Below are 12,237 nucleotides of genomic sequence, written 5' to 3'. Positions count from 1 at the left end.
GAATATCTGGATGAGATGTTTTAGAAACTAACAGAAGAACAAAAGTGGTCTGAGTCAGAAAGGTCTGGGTCTGCATGTAGGAATTCATCATCATGACTCTGTCAGACTGGACCGGTTGACACGTGGAAGGCTGAAGCGTTTCCTCGCCTTTTGACTTCAGACGCTCTAATGAAGGCTTTCAAGCTTGTCCAGAAAACGAGGCACTAATGATCCCTTTCACTGCCTTTTATTACTGTTGACACACAGCAGAAGTATTCGTGTCCCTTCAGCCTTTGTCACGTTGCAAACAAACGTCAGTGTGTCGTGTTGGATTTTTATCTGACGGATCAAGCCAAAGTAGCGCCTAATTGTGCTGCGGAAGGAAAATTGTACAGGAGTTTTGAAATTTTTACAGTTAGACATGGGAAGAAAATGTGGTGTGTATTTGTATTTAGTAGTATTTGTAGAAGTAAAAGCTGCAGGAATTTTGGGGTGAACTTTGCACTTCTAGAGAGCGAATTTTGTAACCAAAAATTCATCAGCATTAACTTTGGTCAACAGAGTTTTAGGAGCATGCTAAGAAAATAAAGTGATAAAATTACAAGAGTAAAACAGAAATAATATGAGAATAAAGTCATAATGCTACGACTTTATTTATTTCAACTTTGTTCTCGTATAACTTTATTCCTGTAATCTTCATTTTTGTAATATTACGACTTTATTTTTGTTTATATTTTTTCAACTTTATTCTCATAATATGACCTCATTGTCAAGGTGCTATGATTTTATTTTTGTATGTCTTCTTGAAATATTATGACTTTATTCTCATAATATTGTGAGAATATTACTGTAATCATAACAGAACTGTTCTCGATAATATGCTTGTTAATAATCTGAGTTTATTATCGTAATATTTGGCTTTATTCTTGTAATTTCATGATTTTATTCTGGTAATTTTATTTTTTCATTAATTTTTTTTCTTAAAATGACCCTTATACTCAGTCATAAAATTGACCAGAGAACCTTGTTCCAAATGTGTAAAGCTTAATGTGTTACCATGGTGACCTAAAAAGTCTTCAGAGGAAAAGCAATAAAGTAGATGACTATTGACTAACGAAGAGAATATAACTGCTCATTTGTTATGTCTGGAAATAACTTAATTAAAACAGCTTGTAATCTTCTTGCTCAGATAAAAGGCTTCTTAGGTTTCACGATGTCCTGTCTTTAAGTTGACAGCAGTAATGACTGATGCATGTTCAATTAAAAGTTAATCCGTCGAACGGTAACGCGGGTGCGGCAGCAGTGTTTGTTGCGGTCGACGTGAGTCGCCGCGTTCCGTGCCAGCGGCGATTCAGCCAGGCTGCGAATGTGCAGCCGAAGGCAGTCTGCGGTCCGGAATGCGAACCATCTGGAACGGTGCATTATTTACCGTCGCATATGTGAGGGAAAAGAAGCGCCTGCAAGTTCCCTCTCACTTCACACCGCAAGGTGTTCCCATTCTCTCACTCATGCCAGGCGCAGGTTTTGATTATGTTGAGGAGGGTTTCATTTTGGATTCCTCTTTTTTTTTTTTCTTCTTTTTTTTTTTTTGTTGGTGCCGTTGCAGTGCAGAAGTAATTATAAACTGCCTCCATGTCCCAGATTTTCTTTATGTTCTCCAGCAATGCTGAACTCAAGCAGCCCACTGCCATCTGCCTCCGCCTGCTTCTGTTCAGCTCAGAGAAAAAGAAATACTTTGGTATCAGTTCACTGATGACAAACAAGTGCCCAGAAACATGCCAGCTGGGAAATAGCCAAGAAGAGAAAGACAATCAAGAGTCTTCTATTGCCTTGATCCTGAACATTTTCTTCTCCACCCCGTTGTTTAGTTCTTCCTATTTCTTTACAAAAATATGGACTGGTAAAAACTCCTAGTCAGCCCCATGTCATGAGTTCTGTTACTTGATAATCCAAATGTAGACAGTAATTCTCATCAAGGTGAGTTGATTCATAGAATTAATGGCAGGGATAGACGACTGAGGGACAGTGAATAGTACACACAGAACACAACACAACACACTAGAATGAATGGTAATCAAAAGACAACAGAGAGAACACTGAATCTGAAGATCAGGGAAACGCTAAGGCTGCATTCACACCAGCCCTGTTTAGTCCGTTTGCTTAGAAAGTCTGGTTTGGTTGGGAAGGTGTGGATGCGCAATCGAATGGATATGGGCCAAAAGAACGAATTCTGGTCTTGGTTCTTTTGATGCTAACTCTGGTGCAGTTCGAATACATATGCGGATGCAAGCCTTCCTGCTTTTGGAGGAATTGGACTATGTAGCGTTGGGTAAATATATACAACCAAAACAAACGCAAGACTCCAACATTAACTGGAGAAATGGCTCATGATCTTTTTCCATAGACAAGAGAGAAATCTTACAACCGCTAAAACCACCAGCAGACTGCGATTCCAGTCCCCAATCAAACAGAGTCTACCAGATAATCCAGTGTGAAAACCCCTTAGTGACCAGAAAACTGGGTTTCAAATGGAGAAATGAGATACCTATGGAACCCCAATGCCTTGCAATCCAAAATAATTTCAACACAAACTCAAAGTACCACAGGACATGGCAGACCCCGTTTCCCAAAGGGTAGACTCCAGATCCCTTGATCAGTCCATAACACCTAAAACGTCCTGAACCCAGTGAGGGCTTTGGAGGGAGTTCTTAAAAAGTCCAAAGAATAAAATGAGAACTCCTTCCAAACTGCCCAAGAAGCAAAGTTTGTTCTTCTTGGACAGTTTGGAAGGACTTCATAAAACCAAAGTCCAACAAATACTGGCTAAGAAGCAAAGAGTTTGTGAGGCTTGCCTGTAGGCCACATGAACTATGTCAGAGGTCAGCTCAGAGGTCACGGGAGCCAGTGATGGAGGATCTCCAGAGATCAGTCTGAAAGTTGCCAGAGCTCACAAAACAAAATCAATGTGGGAATCAATCAATGAACGTATTTCTTACATTCCACCAGAAAAAAAAGAACCAAACACACAAAACAAAGTTAGTACTTGAAGGTTCCTCAGTGTGAATGCAGCATCCTATTACATAATGCCCTGTCATACTAAATTACACATAAATGCACCACTTGTTTGGTGAATATGTCTGGAAAGGGGGTTTGGAGAAGTGGAATTTATTTGATCATCATTTTATAGTGACATAATCTTCCCGTTTCCTGTTTCCCTTCTGAATCAAAAACCACTGATTAGCTGAATGTATCACCAACAATGTATCATCATGACATTTCAATTCGTCTTTATGTGCTATATTGTATAAAATATAAATAACTGCATGCATTTTTCTGGAATTCCTTGTCAAGTCAGCTCTTCCTCCTGCTTTCTTTGGGTAAGAGGTTTCAGCCTGTCAGCTTTACATTTCATTTCACAAAGATATGAAAAAACAAGTCTAGATCCTGGCAATGTGTCTTCTGAAAGTGACGTAAAATGAATATTTAAAGAAATACTTAAAGCAAAATCTTGGATTCAGAGATGCACCATTATGGTCAAATTTGACCTTATTTCGACATAATATATGAAGGTATAAAAGAACAGCATTCAAAAAAAAAATTTAACCCTCTTGTTGGCGCTCACTAAGTACTTGTATTTTGAGCTCAGGCAACGTCACACTGTATGTGAGAGAGATGGCATTGAAAGAAATGGTCTTGTTTTTTAAAAACAGTCAAAATGAGTAGACATTTTTAACTAGCTTTATGTTAGCGATTAGCAGAACTAGCATTACTAAAGCAGCACCGTCTATCTACCTTCTGTAGAGAATGTTCATCTTCACTCTGAGAAGTTTAGATATCTGTCATCATTTTCAAATCAGCAGGTTCCACAACAGACAGGTGTTGAAATCTCACGACTTTGATGTAAAACATCTGACACTCTTTCTCAGCCTAAATTAATATGAGACATGTCTCAGCTTGTCAGAAGAATGTAAAATTTATTTTCCAGAGAACTTATTATGACTCTTTGCTTTCTTTAACTTCACTTCACTCAGCAGCAGCATCCGCAGAGAAGAGCGTTTTCATTTCATTCTGGTACAGAGTCGCTGTGATGTGTTCACTGACCAGGAAAAGTCAAGTTTTTGTAGTTTCCAACAGCCTGGTCTCTGATAGCTCTCAAGGAGAAAATAATGAGATTCCAGAAATTTCTAGCTCCCTCCCCTCTAAAAGCATGTTTTTATTATTATTATTATTGTTTTCTGTAAGAACATTTTGTTTTTCACTCAAATGAACTTGCAAGTTTTTTTTTCCAATTCCCCAACATGGTATAATTCAGAAAATTATTAACTACGACCCAACTTTTTAAAAACAGTGCTTCCTCCACGTTTTCGTCTCTGCTTGTTTTCTGTGTTGATGAACAGAAGTGTATTTTTTGGTACAACATACAATGTCCTTTTTGGGGTCCCTCTGACATTAGTGTTCAGCACCTTATTTATATTGTTCTTCTGTCTATCAATCAATTTTCAATATCCACATTATCCTGATTTACCAGCCTATTCTGGTCTCCAGCTGATTTTCTGCATGCATTCTTAGAAGTGTCTGAATTACAAATGTTGCAAATAAAAGTCTTGTAACTGGTTTGAAAGTTACAAAAACCTTGTTTCATCCTTTTGTTTTTTTCCAGAGCACATTCATCTCATCCAGTGACCTTCCCTGAGTGAAAATAGCTTTTTTTAATTTAACGACTTGTTGTTTGTTCATTGTTTCATTCATAGCCATTGTTTTCAGCGGAGGGACTTTAGTGGATGGTTTGACTAGTTCCTCTTTTCCAAAACAGACCGCTGACAAATATAACATCAGCCCCCAGGACCATCAAAGAGGAAACATTGCTGCGATGTTGTTGGATGCTGTGTAATTACACGCAGTCTTAGCCCACACATCTTCTTGCTCTCTCATCCTGTGGGTCCAGAGAGGGTTGGGTATCATCCTGGCCTCAACAGCATGTTGTGGCTTCAGTCTCTGTGGTTCTAAAAGCTCTTTCTCAGGGACAGATTGGGTTGAACTCGGCACATAATGGTGTTTGGTTACAACAGAAACACGATGATGAAGTAATGATATGTGTTCAATGGCTAAGGGCTGTGTTATCTAATGAAATTCAGCTGCTGTGCTGTTTCAATGATCCCATGTTACAGCAGAGGTCGTCTGAAGCTGTAATTTACCCTGATAACGGGTTTGCTTATTGAATTCAGTTTTTTTTTGTGAACACCAAGAAAAAGTACTTCTTTCTTTGTTTTGGAAGTAAAATCTTGGATGTTTGACGTCTCATTCCAAGTTTCAGCTTATAACTCTTTTAGCAAAATTAGCCAAGACATTTCCCAGCTTTTTGTCAATAAGTACTAATAGCATTACAAGGAGATCTATATAGGTGTCTCCATTGTATATATTCAAACACAAAAAGGGACATGTTTGATAGATATTTTACAGAACGTTGCGATGTTTTAATAAGAAACGAGAAGTGCTAAACAGTTCATACAGGCGTCTTTCACTAGAAGCATCCATATTGAATGCTAATTTTGGATCTGCTCAACAAGCTTGGACTTTGCCAACTTGAAATCTGGCTCCAAAGGATTTTGTTGTGTTTCTCACAGGTAACTTAGAAAATGTGACTTTATTTGAGTCAATGAGCAACGCTATGGGCACATTCAGTTCTATAATTTCTCAAATTAATACTAGCAGCTAGCTAGCTAGCTATTTTTCTAACTTTGTCAAGAGGCTAGCTGTTTGTAGTGCTAAACCTAGCTTATCTGTTAACAGTGACAATAGGAGATTAAGTTTCAGACGTGTTGTCCCATTTTTTTGTCCTCTTGTCTAACAATGGTACAGCTACATAGACTTTTGTTCATACCTCTCTGTTTTTCTTGTATTGTAAAAAAAATAATGATTTCAACTGGTTGGTGAAAGTTTCTCTCGAGAAAAGTTGCTCATTTCAGTAGAAACTGCCAAACACAACCCCAGTATCCACCATTGCTTCCAATGTAATGTAGCTAAAACTGATGTTAGTTTTAAAAAGAAGTCTAGAAAATCATTTGTTTTTTGCAACCAAACAGAAACTGGGCTAACGTTGGTAGTGTTAACAATAGATCAACGTTGAACAATATTGAATCCATGAAAAAATATAGCACAGGACATCTCTCCAAAAATTGCAAAAACAACAACAGCAAAAAAAATGCAGAAAATTTGACTATGTTGCTTTTGGAGTCATGACTTCTTCCTTGCTCAGTGGCACTTCAACTCATGTGGTACAGGACTAGCTTCACTGTGGGTGATAAAACCTTTTTGCTTTCATTCTGTTGTTCATTTCACAAGAGACTATGACTTGATTATGACTTTAAATCAACAACTGAGTACAAAACATAACCAAAGTGTGTAAGAACTGACACATGGTCGGTACCAACCTGCTTATTATCCCTGCAACACATTCCACGTAGTAGGTCTGAACATAGTAATGAGAAAAAGAGTATTTCTCCAAGTGCTACGTTGGGAAGCACCATCTATATATAAACGGCTGCTTACATTTTACTTGCACCTCCTAAAACGAACCCTGTCGCGCCAGATATGAACACTTCGCGCTGGACAGAAGCTGGAAGTTATCCCGACTCTCTCAGGCCTCCAAACAGCATCCCCTCGCTGCGTTCCTCGGCTCCAACCCATAGTTTTCCTGCTAATCAGCAGCAGATGTGTGTAGTTTGCCTATACACGCTCTCATGTTGCGCTCAGCTGCTCACTGTGTGCACATATGCTGACTGCGCCACGGCCGGTCTCAGTTCTCCTGCCTGTTCTTTTTGTGGCAGAGCCCGCTGCACCATGATGTCATTTTAGTTTAGAAATACTTGAGGAAATGAGATACTGGCTGCACATTTTGCACAGGATCCTTACTGACGTTTGTTTCTTTCATTTCTTTCACGTCGTTGTCTTTGGCGGTTCATGTCAGTGATGAAACACACTTGGGAAATAAATGTTTTTCCTCCCAGCTAGCATGCTGCTGATGAGCCCTTTTTCCTGATTATTAACATTTATTGCTTCTCTCTGTCAACAGAGGACAGCGTCTCTGAGTCAGCTGCCTGTCGAGGACATCAGAGAGCCTCTGCCTCCTCACTGGAAATGCTACATGTCTCCACAAGGGAAAAAGTACTATGTCAACACAGCAAACAATGGTGAGAGAAACTGATGCTGCACTGCGTTTATCGGCCTCATAGTTGCACTTAAACGTATTTTTCACATTTCGTCACCTTCCTAAAATTGCCTTTCTTTCAATTGTTCTTTTACTTGTTTTGTTGACTGACAAAATCACTTCTTTCCTGCCAAAAAATGATGTAGGTAAAAAAAAAAATCACTTTTGGCAAAAAACGCCTAGCCATTATTCTAGGAAGGAGACACTATAAGTAGTGTTGCTATACATTGCATGCATTACTAAAACTACAAACCTCAAAATGCCTTGGGACAAAGTGGATGCACCGGGGTAGCTTTCATGGGGCAATTATTGCCTCCCACTGCCTCTCACCAGGGTAAATACTCCAGTTACAGCTAAAACAAACTTAATATCATGAAAATGTTCAACATATTTTGTCACTCAATTCATTAGCTTCAGTACAAATAATCCCTTATTATCAAAATTATATGAAACAAAGGCTTGAAATATTTTTGCTATGTGTGTAAAGACTCTGCATGTCATATGAGCTTCACTTTCTGAAATGAGTGCCAAAAAATTTCGAACTTTTTTTACAAAATTCACATTTTTGCAACACAATTTTTATTATCTCAGAAAGGAAACATTACATTGTAAAACATCACATTCCTATTCCAAAGCTTCCTGGAAACATCTCTCACCCCACCTCCCCTCACAATTAGAAAATGTCAACAAAATTCAAATTTCATTTGTTTTAGATTTGCCTGCAAGATCAGGCAGTAAATCCCTCTGTAAATGGATTGCAGTATTTTAAACTACAACCACTGTGATTAGTTTATTTTCTAAAGATGCCTCTGCTGCTCTGTGCATGTTGTGTGGTTTGAGGTCCTCTCAGACTATTATAGATTTGTGTGTGTGTGACTGTGGTGTCGAGGTGTGAACAACGCGAGTTTTGTCGCGCTCCCTTAAGGCCTCAGCGCACTGCTACTGATCGAGATCAGGGCGACTGATTAGAAAACCAGCACGGGTGCTGATCATCTTTCTCAACAACACGCCTGAGTTTTTTTTTTTTTGTAAAATGACGTGTTCCCATTCAGCATTTTTATTTTTGCAGAGTTTTAAGGTCAATGGAAACGGAGCGCGTGATAAACTTCCTTTGACTTTGGAGGGTTTTTAATTCAGTCTCACGGTGTAAACGCTGCAAATGTTATGACCAGAACTCTGGGTTTTGATCTTATCCACATCATACCTGCATACCAAGGATCAGCTGATTAAATCAACGAGCGCATACTTTTCTAACCCAAGCAAAATCGGTAATGGTGGGATGGCATTCTGTGTTTCGGCTCTTAAAGCACATCGCTTTCAAGGTATATTGTGTTTTATTCTGAATTTGTTTAAAAAGAAGAGGGGAAGAATTTCAAAAATCAAATTTTTTTTAATTAAATCTCATCACTTTAGAATATTTCCTCCCTAGTTCAAGTCACAGTTCTTAAAAATGTTTTCTGTTCCAGTCCGTCCTTAACAAGAGCTTGTTCTGAACTCTATAACGTTCATTCATATTCAAATAAACTGATTCATTTAAGTAGTTCACCTCCACCCGTCCTTTGAGTTTTAACATCTTCTGACTGCTATATTGTGACTCCTGCAATATATTTTTTGCATTTACAAGCAGCAGACTGCCAGTACTGCTGCTTGTTTCTTTCTTCATGATCAGCAGTCATTGTGTCCCTGAACGCAACATTCACAGACATATTAGCAAGGAGACGTTTTAATTCCCTCCTCAGTCCACCGCCATTGCAGAATTCCCTGTTTTATCGTCTGCCTTTACTATCCTTGCGTGGCCGTATTGTAAAAGCTGACTGATGGCAGTCATTTCGAGCGAGAATGCAGTGTTACCAGTCTCAAGGTGATAACAGGCCACCACCTAAAAACGAGAGTTGTAGAATGATGGCCCTTCAGTGGACTGTAAAAATATTTCCTCCCCTTTTTACACCTTTTCTCATATAACAACCACAAACTTCAATGTGCTGTATTGAGATTTTATCTGATTGACTGTCACCAAGTAGTGCATGACTGCAGAGGAGGAAGCTAAGAATATCTTACTTTCAGCGATTATTTTGCTAATGAAATGCCACGTTTCGTTGTGGGAAAACCCTTGATAGAAATCTACCATCTTTCTTTCTCTAGAAAGTGAATTATTGTAAATATCCCCCCCCCCAATCGTGGTCAGATCAGACAGAAAGTTGTCAGTGACTAAATATGCTTTGATCTGAACTATTCTGCGGTAGATCTGAATTTATGTTTGGGGTCACTGGCCTGCTGAAAAGTGAGCATCTGTCTTTGGTCTTTTAGAACCTATAAAAGGTTTTCTTTGGGTTTTGCCAAAACCTCCATCCATCTTCCTATCAACCATAGTTTCCATCCCTGCTGATAACAAGCATCACTGCCAGGAGCAGCGCTACAGGGAGGGAAGAAGGGGGCAACTGCCCCCTCACATTTCACATCCTTAAAAACATACTTATGTCCAGAAGCCTCGTATAGCCTTCAAATTAAATATTAATTCACCCCTACATTTTCTTAGGTAAAAGTAGCAATACTTCAACATATTTTTTTACTCAAGTAAAATTAAATGGTAGCTATCCAATAAATTTCTTTAAATGTTAGAAAGAGACCACTCAAGTACTGAGTAACTGTACAGTCATAACACCTGATGTGATATTTAGAAATTATGTCATCAGACTAACAAAAGCAGAAATTTAAGTGCAAATTCTGGTTATTTAAAGACCAAAATTATGCAAATAAATGATACAATCACAAACTAACTAAATGACAATGATTGTCTTTGTTTTCTTCCAAATTTTGTGATTTGTGGATTATTTCCACATACTTTCCCATCCTTCACTGAGGATACTTCACCCTACCAAGACCTCTTGCCACTCCGTTACTGCCCCTCCGTGTCAAAGCTCCTAGATTTGCCGTCACGTTATGATTTGGCCACCACTATGTTTGAAGTAGATCTGATCTGAATAGAGCAACTTCTTCCACATAACACAGTTCCTGTCTCCTTTATGGCTCATGTGGTGAACATGAAATTGAACTTTTTATGGCATTTTTCGTACTAATCACCCACAAAGGACAGATTTGTAGAGTGTACAACTAATAAAAATCCCAACCTGTGTCCTGTGTTTGTTGGTCTTCATGACGCTGTTTGTTCATTAATATTCTGAATGTTTGAATGAATGCTTGAGAGTGGGATGTGGCTCAATTACTTTGAAAGGTCTTCACACATTCAGTTCATTTAACAGAACCTAAATCTAAATGAATCCGATTTTTGTTTTGAAGGTCACCAAAGAACGATGTTTTGAAATTGGTGTGGTAATTGCTCATTTCAGTGTTTTCTTCTTTGGCGTGTGGCCTTAACTTGGATCAACTCTGTTTCAAAGTCTGCAGGAAGGAAGTGTCCTGCACAAAACAGCTAATTCTTTAAAGCTGTTCTGCGAAGGCGTCATCCTTTATTTTACTGGTTAGAAATAACAGAAGAAGCAGTTTTAGTGCATTTTTTGATCATGGACTAAACAGTTTGCGACGAGGTTTCAGGAAAAGGCAAAGTGGTTTTGCAGGACGCTGCGTCTGACTCACTTTTAAGTGCTTCATACTCGGTGTCCTAAAGTCGCCAATTTTCACGTCAACACTTTCCCAGTCAGTCTGTTTCCGTTTAATTTGAATTTAGAAATGTAGAGGAAGTGCATCGGTCTCTTTTCCGACTGAGTCCTTGTCTCTCAGGAGCAATGAAAAAGGGTCCAGCGTGGCTTGTTTACGCAGCATCTCATTGCACCTGTCCACCCTCTTTAACTGGGATTATGGCAAAGGGCTCTTTAAAGACCGTAACCATTTCCCCGTCGGGGATGTTCGCATCTTGTACGTTTCTCTTCGTGGTGACAGCGGTCCGGGTTGCGGCCTTGAAAGATGAGAGAGGAGGTTTAAAATTGGCTCGGCGCTCCACCCAGGCACGAGAGCGAGGGGGACTCCCTCCTCGTCTTCCTCCTCGTATTTGAGGATATGGTTAGGTGGCTCCGAGATTCTGTCAGAAAGATGGAGCGAAGCTTTTTCTCTCTCCTTCTGTTGCCATTGCAAGTTGGTGAGCTGAGCTCAAGTACATTCAGAACGCTTATTTTAGCAAACCCTGATAACCTTTTCCCTCAAACAGTTGATATTTATAGCAACTGTAATCATTTTTTTCTTATTTTTACCTGTCTTTGCCATTGTTACTCTAAAGTTCAGTTTTATTAGTGTGTTGTGTTATGACAGTGCCATGGAAACAAAGCAGCATGGGTGGGTGAGGGTTGCGTGTCTTTGTCTTTCTTTCTTTCTTTGACTTTTTCCTTCCTGTGTTGCAGGGTGCTGCGGTTTGCTAACAGTCTCCGCTTGTCCCAGTCTGATTGTGATGGTGTTTGGGTGAGAGTGCGGTGTGTGCACACCTTGCCAAATCCATCCAATTTCATGTTTATTCAAAAACTTGGACAATCTTTCATAGTGTATTTGACAAACTGATCAGGAAAGGCGCTGAGGTGTATTTATCTTAAAAATCCAAAGTGTAAATTTGAGTCTTTTTCCTGTTTCCTTGCCACAGTGGATGGGTTTCTGTCACTACGAGCAACAGGAGGCAGCATCAGAGACCTCTGTCATATGGTTATGAATAAAATATAGCTCAGATAGAGCTAACTGGGTCATTTTTTTCCCCTGCTTCTTGAATCCTAAATAAAGGATGCCTCCCGTTACTCAGGCTGTGCCGCGGACAATAAATCGATGCGGTAGGTGAGTGGAGATTGAGTCTTCTTCAGTCGGCCGTTCGGTGTAAAAAAATCATGTTTGCAAAAGGAGGAAATTTTGGACTTGGAAAATAAATCCGTGCCTCTAAAGAGTAAAAGGCGAATTCAAAATTCAAATTTTATTATCTTTATTATGAATTCATATAATTTAAGTCACATATAATAGACATATTCTGGCTTAGATTTCCTTTATTCATACATTTTTTTTCAGTAATTTCTCCATAAAAGTGTGGGGGACTTTTTCTGCCATATTACAAAAGCACACGT

At 39.1% G+C, this 12,237-nt stretch overlaps 1 protein-coding gene across 1 annotated transcript in view; it reads left to right on the top strand.

Moving 5' to 3' along the window:
• Positions 1-12,237, top strand: part of gas7b (growth arrest-specific 7b) — a 69,985-nt gene that overhangs the window by 27,095 nt on the left and 30,653 nt on the right. Inside the window, exon 3 of the mRNA XM_015060826.1 lies at positions 7,052-7,169. Within this exon, the coding sequence (XP_014916312.1) occupies positions 7,052-7,169 (118 nt within the window). The remainder of the gene's footprint in view (positions 1-7,051; positions 7,170-12,237) is intronic.

This window comes from Poecilia latipinna, unplaced genomic scaffold, assembly GCF_001443285.1.
Source record: "Poecilia latipinna isolate Pla-1442-1.1 unplaced genomic scaffold, P_latipinna-1.0 Scaffold1747, whole genome shotgun sequence".
Lineage (NCBI taxonomy): Eukaryota > Metazoa > Chordata > Actinopteri > Cyprinodontiformes > Poeciliidae > Poecilia > Poecilia latipinna.
The sequence above is the reverse complement of the archived record's forward strand: the minus strand, read 5'-3'. Positions and strand labels throughout refer to the sequence as shown.